The sequence below is a fragment of the Lissotriton helveticus genome, chromosome 1_1 (genome assembly GCF_964261635.1).
Source record: "Lissotriton helveticus chromosome 1_1, aLisHel1.1, whole genome shotgun sequence".
NCBI lineage: Eukaryota > Metazoa > Chordata > Amphibia > Caudata > Salamandridae > Lissotriton > Lissotriton helveticus.
The window spans coordinates 1930090768-1930111757 of NC_136057.1; the positions used below are offsets into that span (position 1 = coordinate 1930090768).

The 20990-nt window shown below is 43.4% G+C and overlaps 1 protein-coding gene across 1 annotated transcript in view; it reads right to left on the reverse strand.

Moving 5' to 3' along the window:
- Positions 1-20990, reverse strand: part of CACNA1E (calcium voltage-gated channel subunit alpha1 E) — a 1292345-nt gene that overhangs the window by 291137 nt on the left and 980218 nt on the right. Inside the window, exons 25-27 of the mRNA XM_078643465.1 lie at positions 14110-14270; positions 11777-11914; positions 9540-9741 (exon numbers count right to left, since the gene is read on the reverse strand). Coding sequence (XP_078499591.1) covers positions 9540-9741; positions 11777-11914; positions 14110-14270 — 501 coding nt within the window. The remainder of the gene's footprint in view (positions 1-9539; positions 9742-11776; positions 11915-14109; positions 14271-20990) is intronic.

Sequence of the window (20990 nt, forward strand, 5' to 3'; positions counted from 1 at the left end):
GGTTTGAGTGGATGTGTGAGTTTGTAAAGTAGGTGTGTGAGTGGTTCTGTAGATGATGTAATCAGTAATGCCTTTGAGATGCTATCAGTGATGTTACTGACCATATCATTTCTGATGTAATTAGTGCGGTCATTCACAGTGAATTGCAGAGGGCATAAGTTATAGTTAGCTCAGGTAACTATAGCTGCTGATTTTCAGTTGTTTTGGACATGTGAAAATCTAAGCCTAACTATTACGTCCCTTGAACCTTTTTTGTGAATTTCTAAGGTTTCATTTAAAATGTATTTTCCTAACTATAACGTCACTGTAATCTTTGTTTTTTTCAGGGAATTGCTACAGCTTTTTAATGTTATTTCCTAACTATAACGTCCCTGTAACCTTTGTTTTATTGTGAACTTCTAAGGTTTTTAAAATGTTATTTCCTAACTGTAACCTTTGAGACTTAGTGTGTGAGTGGCTGTATAGGTCAGTGAGTGGGTGTGTGAGTGGCTGTATGGGTCTGTGAGTGGCTACCTAGGTCAGTGACTGGGTGTGAGTGGCTGTAGTTATCTGAGATTGGGCATGTGAGTAGCTGTGTGGGTGTGTGACAGGTTTTGCGAGTGGCCATTTGGGTCTTAGTTGGTGTCTGGTTGGATGTATGGGTCTGTGAATGGGGTGTGTGAGTGACTGTATGGATCTGTAAGTGTGTGTGAATAGCTGTATGAATCTGTAAGCAGATGTGTGAGCGGCTGTTTGGGTGTGTGGGTGGCTGCATGGGTCTGTGAGTGGGTGTGTGAGCAAGTGGCTGTATGGGTGTGTGAGTGAGTGTATGAGTGGCAGTGTGGGTCTATGAGTATATATGAGAGTAGCTGAATGGGTGTGTGTGTGTGTGGGTGTCTGAGTGTCTATGTGGGTGTGTCGGTAACTGTGTGGGTGACTGGGCCAGAAAAAACCTCGCCTGCTCCTTTATCCAACAAGAGTCCACAATTTTTCACAAAATATCTACCCAACTAGAGTACTTTCTACTGGTTGATAAATAAGTGCTACCTAGTTGTTTAATAACTAGTGCATATTCTACACTATAGCTGCATAAAGGACCACGAGGTAATGTCTCCAGTGGCCTTGTGTGCATGTAAGCAATGTGATTGTTTCTTGACTGTGTTGATCCACAAATATGTGATAACATGAACCCTTGTCTAGAAGACAGGACAAGACTACAATGAGTGGAATCTCCACCAAACAAGGGTACTTCCTCCGAACTATATGATGTAAGTGCTTTTTTGTTTGGTGAAGATGTCCTAAAAAAATCCTCTGCATCAAGAACGCATCACCAAGATCGGAGGGAAACACGCTCAGAGTCCTTTAGGTAAGCTGTCCATGAAAGTGTGAAAAGGTGGAAAGAACTTTGTATACTACTAAGGAAAAAGGGGCAGGGCAAACAGGAGGACCTTGCAGATGATTGTGGGCATCGGGATACCCAGGGTAATTAAAAGGGAGAACCATGGACTCTGCTCTCAAAACAAGAAGGAAACCACTCCTCACAGTTACTTCAGATCAGCATCAGTTCCACTAGATCAAGAATGCATTCATCTCCATTAAGGATTTCAGATTATTTTTCAGCGTGGAAGATGAGAAGAAACATACTTGCTTTGCCTTCATCAAGCCCAAGAAGTTAGGATAATTTGTGCTTGACAGAAGTGGTGCTTCAACTGGGACACCAGCTGTGTTTATAATTGTAAGTGTTTGACGTAGAAGCCTAATTTCTGTGAAATGAGCATCCGGATTATGATGGAACCTACATTTTTCCAAGAAGAGCCCACAGCTTTGCACAAATATCTACATAACTGGAGTACTTTCTACTGATTAATTAGTAAGTGCTATCTCGTTGGGTAAATGTCTAGTGGATATTATACACTACATCTGCGTAAAGGACCACAAGGTAATGTCTCCAGAGACCTTGTGATCATGTTATTTTGAAAATGTGATTGTTCCTTGAGTGTCTTCGTCCACAAATCTATGATAACATGAGGCAGGCTGCGCGACCCCCTCATGGGCCAATTTTCACCCGGGCACTCCATCTCTCTGGTGCCTGACCTATTCATGCTGGGTGCCCTGAAAGCCACCCAGGGGACCCAGTATGCAGTTTTGGGGACCGTGGGGGAGCATCAAGGCCCCTGTGGTCCTTGCGGACTATTCGCTCTAGTGGGAGCCGGCAGTGCTCCCACATGTAGGGGGCAGCAAAACCTGCTGCTCCCTGCATGTGGGAGCAATTGTTTAATCTGTTTTCCTGCCAGCTTGACATCAGGAAAACAAACAGATAAAAAGTCTGCTCCCAGTGAGCTTTAGCAGTTTTCCTGCTTCTGTCTGCTGAGACTGGACTTACAGTTTGCTTTCCCTTGGCGGAAGCTGTCAAAGGTCTTGCCAAGAGAAACCAAACTGCTGTCCCATAATTATGTAAATTAAACCTCGGAGAGGTGGTGGGCCCTTGAGGAGGAGGGTTGCATGTGCCCCCTCCCCTTTTTGGTAATTTACGCTTGCCCCGGGACCTTGCCCACCCAGGGGCCAATGTTTAAACAAGTGCAGGAGTGAGTGAGTGTCTAACTGGGTGTGTGAGTAGGTGTATGAGTGTCTATATGGATCTGGGAGTGGCTGCCTCAGTGTCTCACTAGGTGTGAGAGTGTCTTAGTGGGTTTGCAAGTGCCTCCATGAGTCAGTCTGTGAGTGATTACATGAGTGGGTCTGTAATTGGATGTATTGTCTCTGAGTGGGTCTGTGAGTGGGTGTGTGAGTTTCACAATGGGTCTGTGATTGGTTGTGTAATTGGATGTATGGGTCTATGAGTGGGTGTACGAGTGTCTGGGTCAGTGAGTGGGTGCATGAGTATCTGAATGGGTCTTTGAGTGCCTACGTGAGTAGCTGTATGGGTCTTTGAGTGAACAAATGAGTGGCTGAGTAAGTGTCTGAGTGCATCTGTGAGTCTGTCAGTGCGTGTGTGAGTGTCTGAGTGTATGAGTGGGTGTCTCAGTTTCTCTGTGGGTGTGACAGTAGCTATATGAGTGACTCTACCACAAAGGAACCACACCTGCCCTTTTATCCAACAAAAGCCCACAATTTTGCACAAAATATCTACCCAAGTGGAGGTCTTTCAACTGGTTAATTACCAAGTGCTACCTCCTTGGTTAAATGTCCAGTATGTATTCTATACTACAGCTGTGTTATGGAGCACAAGGAATTGTCACCAGTGACCTTGTGTGTGTTTTGGCAATAGGATTGTTCCTGGTGCGTGAAAACAACAAGACTACAAAGAGGTAAATCTCCACCAAATAAGGGTCCTTTCTCTTAACGATATGATCGAGGTAAGTGCTTCTTTTCTTGGTGGAGCTGTCCTCATATTCCTTGGCATCAAGAACTCCTCATCAAAACTAGCAAGAAACGCACTGAGGAGTCCACTTGTTAAGCTGTCAATCATCCTAGCAAACCACAAGACCTTTGGATACTAATAAGGTGGGCAGGGCCAAACAGGGAAGCATCCAAGTAATTTACACATTTGCATACTCCTAGCAATTTAACACCTTCAATGCTACAGGGTATTTTTCTCCTGTGCTGCAAATCGATATTTACCCTTATTCATGACAAGGTCAGCTCGTCATAAGCACAGCTCCAGTGGTACTGCATGACGAGCTGGCCTTGTCATTAGCATGGAAGGGGTTAAAGGGAGTACCATGGAGTCTGTTCTCACTAGAAGAGGTCAAGAAAGAACCCACTCATCACAATCACATACAGATTGCGCTCCAATACATCCACAATACAGTCATCTCCACAAAGGATATCAGATCAATTTTAAATATGGAATTGCTGAGAAAACAAATTTGCTTTGCCGTTGCCAAGCCCAGGAGTCAGGATCATATTACCTGCTATGTTTATATATGTAAAAACTTACTGTGGAGGTTTAATTTTTGTGCAATGAGAATCAGGGCCATCCTCCGGGGTCGACCACATCTTAATTGTGGGGAGGAGAGTTGCATGGCCCCCTTCCCCAGGCTGATTTTGACCCTGGCGGCCCCTTTCCATGGGCTGGGCCACAAATCAATGGGAGGGGGCCGCTTGGCGCCCCACCCTGGGCTGATTTTAGCCTCGCTGACCACATCGCCAGGACCCATCCGTAATTGAATGGGAGAGGGGAGCTGCAAGGCTCCCCTCCCGGGGCCGATTTTGGCCCTAGGGACCCCGCCCCTCAGGGCCCAGCCTTAATTCAATGGGGTAGGGGGCCAAAATTGGCAATCCCATCCCCCAGAGCTTGGTCTTCAAATGCTCATGCAGGTGGTCCATGCATCCTTCCTCCATTATTTAAAATAAAGCCAAGGGGAGGTGGTGGTTCCTGGGACTTAGAGGGTGGGGTCCGTGCGCCCCCTTCCTTTTTTTATAAAATGCCTCAGGGGCCAATTTCAAAACAACCGCGGGAGCCCGTGCTTACTTTTTAAAAAACAAAATTGCCACAAATTCATGAATTCCCTTGTTTTCACAGCAAAAATTAAAAAACAAATGCTATTTTGCCCTGGATGGGTCCCTCAGGGACCCCACGACTGAGGCTAGGGGGGTTAGGGTATTCCTACCGTGCCTCCTGTTCTTGGCTGCCAACACTTCCTGGTTGATGTGTTGACAGCCAATCAGAGGTCTGCAGATCTCTGCAGGAGCTCGTCATTATTCGCGAATTCTTCGAGGTTTTAGATGTACAAATTTGGATTTCCTTAAATTTCTCAACAACTACTGAACGGAATAAACACCAAATAACAAAAAGAGCAATTTGCAGAACAAAAGCTAGCTCCCTAATTTGGTGTAATTCTGTCCAGCAGTTTGGGCTGCAGGCATGTCTAAAGACTCAATGGAAATTGGCATGGGAAGCATACTTTTTTTGACATCCGTTTGTCTCAGCTCCCGCTTGACGGATCTCTCCGAAACTTCCAATGCACAACTAGAATTAATGCGCACTTTTTGGCGGAAATGTCGTGAAGATTTTTCAAGCGGTTTCAAAGGTATAGTCTAGTCAAAAAATGCTTTTCCTATGGAAACATGGTCTTAACTATACCTACCTACTGGCGACTGCCAATAGGTTATATATATATATAGGTTATATATATATTCATGCAGATAGTTAGTAGGGCGGATAAACCATTTCGAAACAATAGCAACAATGGGCTGATAAATGAACTTGTTTCAAAAATTAATATTTTCTTAAAAAGCATTATTTGCACATTTTGAGAGTATGATGGTTTACAAAATGCGATATTTTGCACAAGTTGGAACAAATTTGCACAGCACTTTATTGCGTGATTTGCACATACTCAGTAACAAGACAAAATAAATATTTATTTTTGTATATATTTAATGCGTATTTTGCACAAATATCTATGATAAGAAAATATAGGTTCATTACTTGTATAGGCTCTTTATTCGAGTATAAAATGGTATTATTTGCCTTCAGGAATTTATCATTTTAAACTGTACATTGTTGATTTTTTACTAGCATGTGGGTATATAATTGATGAGCCTTGGGGATTTTGTTAGATGATCTTGCATTTATGCAGTAATAGTTGAAAAATATTTATTTTATGGATTAATGTGGCTTAAAATTGAGCTATTTTGTCATTTGTCGGCGGACATTTGAAGTGTTTGCGTAATGTTTTTTCCAGAAAAAAAAGGGAAAAACAAACAAGGTAGCTTTTAGTATATCTTCTATGTCCATGATCACATGTGGTGTGGTAAAATGTATTTAAGAAAATGGTGAGCATTCAACTGACAAATCTGTGAACAAGGGCGGACGCCCAAAACGCCTCAGATTTAGCGGCTCCAAAATAAAGATTGTGTGCCAGAAATATTGGATTTGCGTTGTCATTGTCCTGGAAGGAGGTGCAGGAGACAGCGTTTGATGTTTATGTAAAAATCGGAAGGTGGTTGCTTCTGAGGCGAATTCACTCCCTTGAAGTCGGCTGTTGCTCTCAACCAGCATTTGTTTGTTTCCACAACGGAATTTTCAGCAGCAGCCCCCGTTTGAAGCCGAGCGCGGAACCGTGACGAGAAAAGGGAAGCGGCAGCGTAACCTTAATGGTCGGCGCTTGCAGTAGAACCTGTCGGCGGTGAGTGATACGGCGATAATCAACCGTGGGGAGGTTAACAAGGCACGAGCAGGTTACTTTCCATGGTGATTGCTTGACGAATCCCGCTTAAATACACAAAAGTAAGAGGAGCCAGCTGAACCATGTCAGCAGAAATAGGGCGCGGCAGGAAGGCAGCCGCCGATGCTCTTTTTTCCAACTTACCAAGAGTGACGGACAAAGTGGCGATGGCAAAGGTGGTGCCTGGCAGTAATGTATTTAAGAAAATGGCGAGCATTCAACTGACAAATCTGTGAACAAGGGCGGACGCTCGAAACGCGTCAGATTTAGCGGCTCCGAAATAAAGATCGCGTTGTCATTGTCCTGGAAGGAGATGCAGGAGACAGCGTTTGATCTTTATATATATATATATATATATATATATATATATATACTAAAGACTGAAAAGTTCTGATGGCCCTCCCCCCTGGCCTCTGGCCTCTTACAGTGGTGGTTCGTGGTTTGGGTGTGCAAGACCGAGTAAAATGTAAAGGCAAAAAGAATCCTATCATACCTGAGGAAGTAAAACTCAAGCACTGTGAAGTGGAAATCAGTGATTTATTGGTAGCAGCAAACTACCCAACGCGTTGCGGGCAACAATCTCCTTGTTCTCAGGTCCATAAATAAAATCAATAAATCACCGATTTCCACCTCACAGTGCTTGTGTTCCTCAGCTATGGAAGGATTCTTTTCTTCTTTATATATATACTAGCAGCCCGTCCCGACGTTGTCCGGGTATGAAATAGAATGTGTATAATGTGTGTATTTGGCAAGGGCAATTTATTTTAAAATTTCGCGGTAGACAACTTTTTTTGTTTCATTAGAATAGGGACAGAGAAGGCCCAGCTGCAGCTCTGGTTTATGTTAGCAGGCGCATGTAATTGGTGTAGTGATCCGCCGCCTGAGCCCAGCTACAGCCCTGGTTGATGTTAGCAGGCGCGTGTATTGTCGTTGAATGAGAGAGTTATCAGCCGCGAAAAAATCAGTTTAATGAGAGAGTTGAGTGACAGCAAGTAGGAGAGGCTGCAGTAATTGTCCCTGCAGACACGCTCATTTGCGTGTTCCCCCGCTTGAGGCCCATCTGCAGCCCTGGTTGATGTTATCAGGCGCGTGTAATTAGTGTACTGATCCTCCGCCTAAGCCCGGCTAGAGCCCTGGTTGATGGTAGCAGGCGCGTGTAATTTTGTTGAATGAGAGAGTTCAGTAACAGCGCGCACGAGAGGCTGCAGTAACGTTACTTTCCAGGCCTCCAGGTGAACGCGTTTGTCACGCCTCCAGCACACGGCCACAGCAGAAGATCTTCTGATTAATGTACGACCCATATGGCATGAAGGGCGGAACGTAGCACACGCCCCCAGCGTGCCCCTTGATACGGCTCAATTGTGTTCACATGGCATGAAGGCTGGACACGCGCCCCCAGCGTTTCTCATGCCCCCAGCGTGTCACGCCCCCAGCGTGCCCCTTGATGCAGCACAGGAATGTAATTGGCGCTTGTATGTACAACTCACATGGCATGAAGGGTGGACACACGTCCCCAGCGTTTGTCACGCCCCCAGCACATGCCCACAGCCCACGATGTGATGGCCGTACCACACGCCCCCAGAGCTAGTCACGCCCCCAGCCCACGCCCACAGCACAACGCAGACACGCCCATAAGGGACTACTTTGCTGGCACGGTTCTTTTACCTTTTAAATGTATAGAGGAGTTGGCCTAACGGCTAAGGCGCTCGACCTCGGACCTGGGGATTTGGGTTCGAGTCTTGGTAACAACGCCAAACATCCTGTGATTCTGGGCAAATCACTTAATCTCCCAGTGCCTAACAAAAATGAATGTGTGTCCTCATGTAACGTAACTGGTGCTATGTAAAGCGCTCTGATACCTGATTCAGTTTGGGTCAAGTTTGCGCTATATAAAACTCTGCAAATAAAAATAATATATGGTGGCCGTCTGCATAGCCTATGTCCTTCTGCTGCAACTGCCCTTTCCAGCGCTGTATTGGGTGTTGTGATTGGCGCTGTGGTTACTGAGATTACCCACCTCAAAGGTTTGGGCTCTCTCTTTATAATATTAGTATAGAAAAGCCTCCATGTATATTATACTCTGACTACTTCTTGCCAGTATGCCATAGTGTCCCATCTTTATAACATTTAATTTAGCTATCGACAATGCAACCCTATTATGCAGGTCCAGATGTTATATATTACCCCCATCTGAATTTGTATTGTTGTAAATACTTCCACTGTAATGTCATAACATGTCCATCACACCCTACTTATTGTGTCCTACGTGGGCTAACTGGTGCTACAAACCCATTGATTGAGACAATTTCAAATTAGATGCTTCATGCTCCTATAATATACTTAAAAAAGGCGGAGTTTGTGGAATTGGCCACAATACTCCAATTCCAATAATATTCTTAATTAAGATTTAAATGACTTCCCTCATATCATTCCCCACGTTTCTTCCGTCACACTCAGTTATATGCACTATTGATTGAAATTGGCTTCTTCTAAAAAAAAAAAAAAGCCATATAATAGGAATCAGCTGGTAACAATTCATGCAAATTCCATGTTTGGAGTCCACTTGTATCCCTATAAAGTGCTATGTGCTTGATGGTGATCAATACTGACGGAACTAAATCATAAACTGAAAGAATCTCCAAATCAAGATCAAATGTATCATATTACAGAGCAATTCGTCTACCCACGAAACAAGGATGTTAATACTTTTTTTCACCTTGTTCATTCTCGTGTTTGTGAGCTATGGAAATGGATATTGTAATGGATTATCCCGCCACTGAATATACAGACCACAGAAACTTTTCACTGGGTCAACGTCATCACAATGATGGCTCTACTCCTTATTCTCCATAGCAAAATACATGTTTCCTATAACCACAGGGCAGTTATTACATGCAATGCAGAACTGTCATTAACAACTATGCATTAATTGGTTAAGATATTCTGCTAATTGTTTGTATGGGAACTGTTGACCTCTTAGATGATCCAAAACATATAATAAAAAATGTTAAACTCCAAACGCTGATTCCTGTCCACCTGGAGACACTAGGTGGCCATGAAAGTCCCTATCTGTTATCAAAATCAAAATTTCTATGCAGGTCAAAATAGGATATTATCAGCTTTATAGGTTTATGGTCTTACTCCAGGTTTTATATCAGGAACCCCAACCCCTGCACCATATAAGTTAGTATACCTTTACTGGAAGCCCCCATAAGCGTTTTTGGCAGTGGAAATTTATTTCTCACTGTAGTGGAAATGTAGGGTATAATCTTTGTTATGGAGATGCAGGAAGTGAACTGCCATTAAGGGTGCAAGTGGCATACTTCTTAGGTGTTTATCCCCATGGTTCTTAGGCTTTTCTCCATTTTGCCTAATTCTCAAACTCACCTCATTCTTCTCCAGACTGCACTCCTCCATCATCTTGTCCCCTTGCTCCTGAAAAGTGATGATGATGAGAGCCACAAAGATGTTGACAAAGAAAAATGGAAAAACCACAAAGTAGACCACGTAGAAAATAGACATCTCCATTCGGTTGCTGCGGCTGGGCCCCCGGTCCTCCTCAGTCACGTCCACTGAATGCTGCAGAACCCTGGAAAAGGACACCAAATCAATGATGACTCCAACTTGCTCTAGGAGTTCTCACAACCTCTTACTCGGAAATTTTTTGGCTGTTGCTTTCCCCAGCAACAGATGGAATGGAACCTTTGTTTTGGGTATCTTTTCGTTTAAGCCTCTGATCCAAATGGATTGGTTGTATGACATTACAACGCGGGCTTTTACCACGCGTGCCATTACAACGCTGTTTTTACAACGCAAGTCATTACAACGACTTGCGCTGTAAGCGCTGGATAGTGGAATAGTTTCATTTTCTATTCCAACTCCAGCCCACGTTACAGTAGGAAAGGTGTTGGAATAGAAAATTAAACTATTCCCTATCCAACAGCTCCCTCCAGCGCAAGTCGTTGTAACGCCTTGCGATGTAATAGCAGCGTTGTAATGGTAGCGCGTGGTAATGCCCGCGTTGTAAAGGCTGTTCCCCAAATGGATCTGTCACCCTCCTTGCCAGAGTGACTTACCAAAGCTTTGCTATAAATGATTATACATTGAAATATTATTGACAACAGAAACAACCTGCTACCAAAATATCATGCCCAAAATAGCAAGGACCAAAATATCAAGAATGAAAGTGTATAGAGGTAAGTATAGATTTACTATTCTTTACTCCACATACAGGTATCTTGAAGATATATATTGTCCAGGTACATAAATGTGGAATTAAGTAAAGTAACCCAACATGATGTTTTGGTTCTCGAATTTATGTCCATAATATTCTGGAGTTGAGATTAAGGTATGCATATCTTGTTCCGAAGTCACTGATCCAAGCTTTTTCAAGTCATCTTTTCGCTGAGCGACTCCCCCAGGTTTTATTATGAATGCCTATCTACCACATTAATAGACCCAAGCTTTGTTATAAACATCTCTGCAACTTATCCACTTTGTTAGGGATCCCTGTCTCACACAACTACTCCAATAGCTTTTTATGCACAACTTGTCTCTGCACTGATTGACTCAAGATGTCTAATGAATGAATGTCCCTGTGAAACATGGACTTAACATTTATTAGGGATACATATGGACCGCTACCAAAATGTGTTATGGACATCTCTTTCCTAACCCCCTGATTCAATTTTTTTGTAGCTGTCATTTGCCACATCATCTTCCCTGAACTTCTAACTCATAGTTTTTGTAGGCGTCTCTCCCCGTAAGCTATTAAAATCAAATTTTATTAGGGCTGTTTCTTCTCCAGAGGCAATGAATCAAGTTTGTTATGGACGACTCATTCTCTAAGTCACACATCTCCAAGAGTTGGTATGGATGTTTCTTCTCGTTATCCAATGACTCATGCTTTGTTACAGATATCTGTTAATTGAAATGTCTGACCCAAGCTTTGCTATCAATGCCCCCTCCACTAACCCACACACAAAACATTTCCTGTGGCTGCATCTGTTTTTATACGCAATTATATGTTGTGTTGGTCTTTTTCCCTGACCCACCAACATCTCTATCTCCTGATTAATACATTACATACACGTATTCACCATGAGGATTGTAGTTCAGCTTCTTATCTAATTGTAAGCTATAATCACCAGTAATGTATTCAAGCTGTAGCACTGAGCTAAAAGTTTTGCTTAAGTATGTCTCCAATTTTGATTCTCCTATTAAATCTTTATTCATTAAGATGTATCCTCCTTAGCCAATAAATGTGAAACATATAATGCACCTTTCAGTTAGCTGACAATTCCAGGCTCACACTTGATTACCTTTGATTGAGTCACCATGCCGCCCAGCTTTTTTATTTTTACAGCTACTGGATAATGAATATTGTACTGGAATTATTACTGGTCTTTTAAAGAGTATTCCGAGGAAGCGGAACACTATAACTTGCTAGATGTTTTAAAAGGGAAAAGTATTACCTTTTTTGTATGGAATGATTTTAAATGTAATTTTGTATGAATTTGTTCATTTTAACTGCTGCTTTTATGATTTTATTAATCTGCTAAAATCGATTAAAGCATTTTTCTGATTCTGATTCTGATTGAGTCACCAATCATAGATAAACTTACTGTGGCCACCCCTCGCCTGTCGAGACAGTGAAGAGTGTTAAAAGTGCCCAGATGATGTTGTCATAATGGAAGTCATGGCGCTTCCACTCTCGGCGCTTCACCTCCAATCTGCTCTTTTCATGATCCACATAGCTTCCTCTGTCAAGGCAGAAAACAAGGAAAACTCTTAAATATATGAGAGCTGACAAACCACACATCCTCTATTGATGATGGATCAGTTGAACACGTAAAAGGCTAGAACAGTAAATAGACAAAAATCCGTACTGAAAACCTGGCATCCACCATTGTACTTTGGCCGTTGTGTGAGTATGTTTGCCTCTAGCTTGACCAACATTGGCCATTCAAGAAAAAATGCTAACCGTTCATTTAAATCAAAAGAAACCTTAGGCCTACACTGAAAACATCTATAAGTTCTACAATGTGGCCAGGGCCTGGTTCCACATAGATAAAGTGTGGACGTCCTAAACTGGGGAAGAGGTTGTCAATCTCATCTGCAGGCTTGGGTTTTTGAGTTTCCCATAAGTAGAAATGTGAATTCTTCACTGGACCCTGGGTATGCATGACACAATCAGCAAGCAGCAGGGAAATGAGTTGCGTGACCAAACTTAGGGGCTCATTATGATAGAGGATAATCCGCATACTCCGGGCCGGCGGAAGCCACCGCCGGCCCGGAGTATGCGGATTATCCGCCGCAGTGACTTGGAAGACCCACCGCCAGATCAGGATGGCGGTGGGAGTGCGTGTGGACTAGCGGCGGACGGCAGGTCCGTCCGCCGCTGATCCGCGGTGTAAGGAGGGATATTTGGTGACGGTGTCTGCAAGACACCGTCAACCAAATCAGGATTTGCACAAACACATGCTTTTCCGCGGCGGCTTTTCCGCCGTGGAAAAGCATGTGGACTTTGGCTTTTGGGGGCCCGTTGCGGGCCCCCAGGGTGTCGGGGGGTCGGGGGTGCACATGGGGGGTACCTATGGTACCCCCCAACATTTACATGCACAAAGCGGCAGGCACCGCGCGGTGCCTGCCGCTTTGTGCATGTAAATGTAAAACATGCAGTTTTAACATTGCGGCGGGCGTTGCTTCAAGCAGCACCCGCCGCAATGTTAAAACATACAGGATGTGACCGCCAGGGTGCCGGTCACATCCTGATTTGCACGGAGGGACCGCCGCTGCCCCTGCGGACGGTCCCTCCACCTCTGGGGTGGCGGACGGACGCAAGTCCGTCCGCCATCCTAATCGGCCCCTAAGAACGAATAGTGCAATCTCCATTAACTTTCAGGTAGACAACATATCGTACACAGCACGTAGCAGGGCCGGTTCTAGGCTGGGGCGACCGGTGCCACTGCACCAGCTGCTGACTTCAGGGGGCACCAAGTTTGCAAGTTTATTTTGGTTTTAAAGGTACCTGCTGCCGTGCTCCTCGCCTCTAGCAATTTTCAGGCAAACATAAAAATGTCAAGATAACTCTGCGATTAATGTTCTTCCTGGAGAGAGATCAGAGTTTTGTCTTGTGGAAGTTTTAACTCATCATAAGATACCACACTGGGTTAATATGTTTGCTGCAAAGAACATGTACTATGCAGATCACAAAGTGCATATAATGTAAATAAGTGAGTGGGTTACTGCTTTTGTGACTTTCAGTTACTAAATTAAAATCCTAATATAGAACAATGAATTATTAACTGTCATCAAAGAACTGCATGCAAACTGCAAGGTATAGATTATAGTGTAGATTATTGTTGCGAAGGGTTCATTTGGGTAGAAATGATTCTTAATATTAAAGAGAACCCCCAACTATGGAGTTCGGTTTTCAATTCTGAGTTTGTGCTTCTCCAGACCAAGCACTCAAACTATACTGCCTACCAGTATGGAGGACACCTCACTCCTACACTTTGTAGTCATCTGTCTTATGTAACATTTCCTATATACTGATTAACACACATATGATTGATTGTCTCCGTGTAATATATGTGCAATGCAAAGTGCTCTGACACCCTACTCTGCTATGAGTGGAGCTATACAACTAATTAAATGCATCTGAAAGATAATGGAGACTTGAAGGGCAGTGTTAAAAGGTGGTGGTAAGGGGATCCGTGGTAGAGGTGTTCTCCACCTCTACCATGTATAGGGGCGCCAACAAACATAGTTGCACGGGCGCCACCAGCGCTAAAGAAGATCCTGGCACCTAGAGCAGTAAGTATAACAATGAACTTGGTGATGCGCATCTCATGCTACACCTTAATTTTGATTATGTCGGCACCGAAATTGAGGCTGAGAATCTTCGCCCATTACCAGTATTACTCTTACCCCTACGCCTCCTCCAAGTACCTACATGCATTCCTTTTCTGTGTCTTTGGAGCTGTCCGTGCAGTAGAAGAACTTGCCCTTGAAAAGCTGCACTGCGATGACGGCAAAGATGAACATGAACAGCTTGTAGACGATGAGAATATTGAATACGTTCTTCAGAGAGGTCACCACACAGTCAAAAACGGCCTGTGGGGAAGAATGCCAATACAAAAGTGTGATTCATTACCAGACATCAAGCAGAAATCAATGGTAAATACCAATGCAGAGGTGTGACTCATCACCCAAGATGAGAGCCAATTAGCAATGTACCAGCGACACATGGGGAAATCATGACAAGGGTTACTAAGAGCAGCTGCAAAGCACATAAGGATGTGCCTGAAAACTAGAACAAGGACTAGTTACATTTCACAACAAATCCAGGAAAGCTGGAACCCGGCCCCAGGAAGCATGCCTTTTCTCCACTTTCTGACTAATCACCGAATAACTCACTGAGTTCAGGCCATCTTCGGGTAAACTAAATGAATCACTCTCACCTTGAGTTGAAGCAAAATAAAAAGAGGCAAACCATTAGAATTTTGGGGCGAATGTATGACCATTTGGTTTTGTGAGTCTCTAATTGCAATTTTTTGCTACTCACTTTTAGAGACTCACAAAATCAAATGTTCTAAGGTGTCTAGGGCAAATTTAGTGATTCCCACTGGGTCGTAAGGGACCTGCCTCATTAATATTCATGAGGCAGGTCGCGACTTGCAAACCAATGGGAATGGCTGGCACTCACAGGGATCGTGGCCTGCTGGGATCAGCAAATCACCATGTCGGTGACTGCTTTTTAATGAAATAGACACGCTAGCATCTCACAATCATCTGCATGTGATGCCAAGTTCCTACCCTCTCGGGTTACGGAACTCTCACCGGGAGCACACTGACACAGTAATTAATTACTGTCCATTAGAGCCCAGACCTTAAACATCTCTCTAATTCAGTTTCAGAATGCTCACACAGTCCTGATGATGATCTAAAGCTACAATAGATCGAAACGCCGTTGACCTTCTGTTGAAAATCCTTCTACTTGTACATATTGTCCTGGATTTCGATGCTTGTTGTGTGTGATATGTTATGTACTGTCACTTTCACTCAGTCACATTACGCACCATTATCACTTATGTGAGCACCTGCAACTATCTAAATATACGTATTATGATTAAATATTTTTCCATTGCCCTATAAAGCTAGCTCCCAGAATTGTTTTATTCATCTATCTAAATAATACTTAACCTTGTGTTACTGGACCTTCTCAGGCCAACCCTGAACCACTGTATGCACTATTAATGCTTTTTAAATACAGCAGTTTTTCAATTTGAAATGCAGCCCGTTTCCCTTAAAGGAAAAAGAGATGCATTTAAAAAAGAAAAATGAAAAGTTCCCTTTCCATTTTTTAAGAATAGGCAGTGGTCCGTGGCACCACAGCCTGCTATATAAAAAATGTTGGTGCCCACATTCACAAAGGAGAAGGGGTCCCTTGGGGCCCCCATCCCATTTGCGAATTGGTGACCACCTCCTTTACGGAGTCGGTACAGTATAAATCTATTGCGACCGCATTCTGGACACAAAACATTCATACATGCCCCTGCGGCTCCTTATTAGGAAGGAATGCCCTTGGCATGCCCCTTCCAAAAAGCGACTCACAAACCCAATTTGCAATTTTGTAATAGCTTACCAAATCACATATAGTGCTTTGTACATTTATAAATGCTTTTTTCCGGACGCAAATGTCCCGAATCTGTGAAACAGGCTGTTTGAAAGTTAAAAAAATCTTAGTTTAGCCATATGTGCATGGACTTCTGTTTGCTATTTCCTAATAGCCAATTTTTTAAATTCACTATTAGGAGATCGCAAACAGAAATTTTTAACAGTGTGTTTTAAACTGTTTGCTATTTCCAATGGGTCGTCAGGTAACTGCTTCATTAATATTCATGAGGAAGGTCTCAATTTGCGACCCGTTGGGATTGGCCATTATTCAAGAACAGGGGTCCTTAGCATTTTAGATAAAACACAAAATTGATGAAATATAGGCCATAATTGGAGACTATATTTTGTCACTGTCCAGCCGGACAGGACGTTTTATTTTTTAACAATGTAATTCTTGTAAAAAGGATAGCAAGGCACAATCCTGTACCACAAAAAAGGAACACAAGAAAAATGAAGAATTTAGAGAGAACAGGCAAAAGAAAGAGCAAATGTTGGCCACTTTTCAAATCAGTGTTACATTCAAGGTATGCCAATCAACTGCCAAAACACAACAAGATTTAACACAATGGTTTAGGTTGTGAAGGCAATCTACATAGTCGACGTTTCGATCCCTAGTGCTCAGTTAAATGGGACCATCATCAGGACTGACAAATTTAAAGTATTTGCCTGTCAATATAACTTATTTAGCAATTGTTTACCGCCCTGGGTCGGCGGGGGTAGCGACCCTGTTCGTGGTGGTGGGGGAATTGTGGGTCATCCACCTGAAAATAAACGGGATTTTTAGAATGGAATGCTGCTAAGGGCGGGGCTGTGCGGGGCTCAATCACCGGGGCGCAAATTACCTTATGGACTCGTGGGGTCCAAGCTCCGTTTTGGGTAGCCTGGTGCTCGTGGGTTGAGCACGTTCACTGAGGGCGTGTGGTATCCACGCTATGTCACGGTCGACATAGTGGAGCAGCGGGCGGGGAGTCAATGTCCGGTACAGCGCTCATTACATTGTTAAAAAATAAAACGTCCTGTCCGGCTGGACAGTGACAAAATATAGTCTCCAATTATGGCCTATATTTCATCAATTTTGTGTTTTATCTAAAATGCTAAGGACCCCTGTTCTTGAATAATAGTATTTACCCACGGTCCACAGCTAACTGGTTGGGTTACCTTGTTACAAAAAAGTACCGTTGGGATTGGCCAGCACACACAGTGATGGTGGCCCTCTGGGGTCAGCAGATCACCATGTCTGTGACAACTTTTAAAATACAGCAGTTTTTTATTTTGAAATGCAGCCCGTTTTCCTTATTTAAACTTTACAGAAACACACATTCACTGGGCGATGTCATTGGTGATGTCATCAGCGATGTCTTTTGAGATGTCATCAGTGATGTCATCAGTGATGTCACTGACCATGTCATGAGTAATGTAATATGTGACGTCATCAGCAGTGCATTGCGGGCGCACCAGTTATAGTTAGCTCAACTAACTATAACTGGCGAATTTCTCTGGTTTTATATGAGTCAAATATCCAACTAACTATAACGTCCCTTAAACCTGTGGTTTTTTCAGTGAATTTCTAAGGTTTTTTAAATGCTAATTCCTAACTATAACATCTGTAAAACCTATGGTTTTTCCTGTGAATTTCAATGGTTTTTTAAATGTTAATTTCATATTTAAATATTTATAAAACCTACATTTTTTCTAATTGTTTTTTAATATTTTGCAACTCTATTATGCTTTTTTTTACTTTAAAAATTATGTAATGTTTTATATCATCCCCCAAAAATATGTATATCATTTTTTTGAGAAAAATACAGTCCTGTACCAGTAGTCTCCCAAGCTCGATCAGCACGCGAATCCTATCCACCACATTTAAATGATGCACATTTCGTATCCGACGGGTTTGTGGCACTGCGTCCTGCATAACAACATACACATATGAGGACGCGGCAGCTGCTACTTTGGTATGCGACGGGTACGCACTACCAAGCCGCGTGTTACGTCATGTAGTTATGGGGTCACGCCTGCTAGGCGTTGCGTATGCGAGGAGTGAATGCTGCCAGTACCAGTGTTACGTCATAGACGTACGGTGTCGCGCCATGCACGCCATTCCCTCATTTCTTTTAGTTTCAAAACTATATCTAAATAACTTTAAAGTGTACACATTTATATATTTCTAACTGTAATAAACTCATATTATAGTAAATATATTTTCTCAAAATCACGTCGGGTGCGGTCTCCTTGTGCGCTGGGTCCGCGATTGCCATGTGACCATTAAAAAAAGCATTTCATTAGTTCAGAACTTTTTTCTAAACTTTTTGCTATGTACACATATCTTACACTACACACAACATGCAACCATCATCTTCATCAATATTCATACTTTGCAAAGTAGCCTTCCACCTGTGATAGCCATACACCTAAAAGTTACATGACCGAAGTTTTCTCCACTACCAGAGGTAACATGGTTGCATACGCTGTCCACAGCACAATGTAATGTGGTACGGCCCAGGGGCAGTATCATGCATAGATAATGAACACAAGGACACAGATAGATAGTGGAAGTGGGTACGGGCACGTGCGCTTGACACCTTTTTATTACCAGGGTCACATTGCCAGTGACGTCTATGCTGGATACGTGTGGGGTGAGTGTAAAGCAGCCCTCTGGGGATTGTTGCTGCTAGCATCAACTACAACAGTAATCATTGGATCACACACAGAGATTCAATATTAAAAGAATCGATAATCTGTGCTGCAGTAAGGTAGGGACAGTAGATGTGAAATAATACAGAAAAAATCTATCGTAAACGAACCACAACTTGTGGTATACTGAGACACAATCAATAGATCTGAAATAATACACAAAAAGATTATATCATAAATGCTCCATCAGTTCTAGTGCACTCACATAGCCACATCAAAAGCATTCAGCATGTGCACAGCCAGCGATGATGCGTGCTAGGGCGGGCCATACTAGGAGCAATATCTGTTGCCATCAACACTGCATCATCTGCAATAGCGACTCGATCTGAATTGTGAACACTGCTGTCTGCAGTGTAGGCCAGACAGAGCGGTCAGCAAAGGCCCACAGCCATGTGGCATTGACTTGAGATCCACAGTTTACAATACGCGAAGCAACAAAAAAGCATGTGTGGAGCCTGCAATGATGCGTATGAGTGGTGCAGACAGAGCGCACTGGAGCAATGTCTTTTCCTACAGGACTGCTTCATCTACAATACCGACTGAATCTCAAATGTCAACACTGCTGTATGCAGTGTAGGCCAGAGAGAGCATTCAGCAAGGGCCCACAGCCACGTGGCATTGACTTGAGCTGCCCAGTTTGTCATACGCGAAGCAAAAGAAAAGCGCCTGCGGAGCCTGCAATGATGCATATGCATGGTGCGGACAGAGCGCACTGAAGCAATGTCTTTTCCTACACGACTGTATCATCTACAATACCGACTCAGTCTCAAATGTGAACACTGCTGTCTGCAGTGTTGGCCAGATAGAGCGTTCAGCAAAGGCCCACAGCCACGTGGCATCGACTTGAGCTCCACAGTTTTCAATCCGCGAAGCCACAAAGACCGTGTGCGGAGTCTGCAATGATGCGTATGAGTGGTGCAGACAGAGCGCACTAGAGCAATGTCTTTTCCTACAGAACTGCGTCATCTACAATAGCGACTCAATCTGAATAGTGAACACTGCTGTCTGCAGTGTTAATTGAAGGCAGTACTCACACACACAACCATGAATACTTTTTCTCACTGCCTCTTCACAAAATACAACAACATGAATTACAGAAAACTCTGCAATAAATAAATAATTCGAATTGCGATTTCATCGGTCCACAGTCTACCCTATTCACTGTTACTTCTGACTTGCAAGATGAATTTGGTCACTTTACTAAACCTATAACTCATCTAAAAAAAGTTCTTCAAGCAAGTATACTAAAACAATATTGTGTATATTTCAATAGACATTGTAGTTACTTGACTACTGGATTCTGAAATTAAACAATCACCACTCGATCTAAATTGTGAACCCTGCTAACCGCAGTATAGGCCAGAGGCAGTGGTCATTAACGCTTCACAGCCATGTATCATTGGATTCGAAAGCATGGAGTTGGTTGCACCTGCTCAGAGGGGGTACACAGAAATCAACACAGACTTTAACGTATGACATCCTCAATCATAGAATCAAGACCCTGTTTCATTGTTCAGACCTGCTGTGCCGTGGTGTACTCCACCAATTGGAGTCAACCAAGCACAATAATCATGTGCAGCAGTTAGCTACGTAAGCACAGAGTCTGTTGCACCTCAACGGAGGAAGTTCTATGAAAACCAAGCAGCATGTAATATCGGACATCTTCCATTGTGGGATCAAGACACCGTTCCACTGTTGGGACCCAGAGTTGGTTGCACCTGGTCGAAGAGAGTACCTTCATCTCCACTCTCAGATGCAGTTCTGACATTGTTCATTGTGGGATCAAGACACCGTTCCACTGTTGGGACCCAGAGTTGGTTGCACCTGGTCAAAGGGAGTAGCTTCATCTCCACTCTCAGATGCAGTTCTAACACCGTCCGTTGTGGGATCATGACACCGTTCCACTGCTGGGACCTAGGGTTGGTTGCACCTGATCGGAGGGGGTACAAAGAAATCATCACAGTCTTTACCTTCTGACATCCTCAATCATAGAATCAAGACCCCGTTTCACTGTTCAGACCTGCTGTACCGCGGTGTAGTTCAGCGACTACAGTCAACAAAGCCCAATAATCCTGTACAGCAGTTAGCTATGGAATCACAGAGTGTGCTGCACCTCAACGGAGGGAGTTCTATCAAAACCAAGCTTCAGATAATATTTGACATCGTCCATTGTGGGATCAAGACACCGTTCCACTTTTGGGCCCTAGAGTTGGTTGCAACTGATCGGAGGGGGTACACAGAAATCAACACAGACTTTACCTTCTGACATCCTCAATCATAGAATCAAGACCCCGTTTCACTGTTCGGACCTGCTGTACCGCGGTGTACTGCACCTACTGGTGTCAACAGTGCTTAATTTGTAAAATATGAAGTACAGGTGCTCAAATTTTTGTCGGAGGCCACACCTACTTTCCCCCAGCTCCACCCACTTCCTCCACTTGCTTCTTTCTTACACCTCTCCTT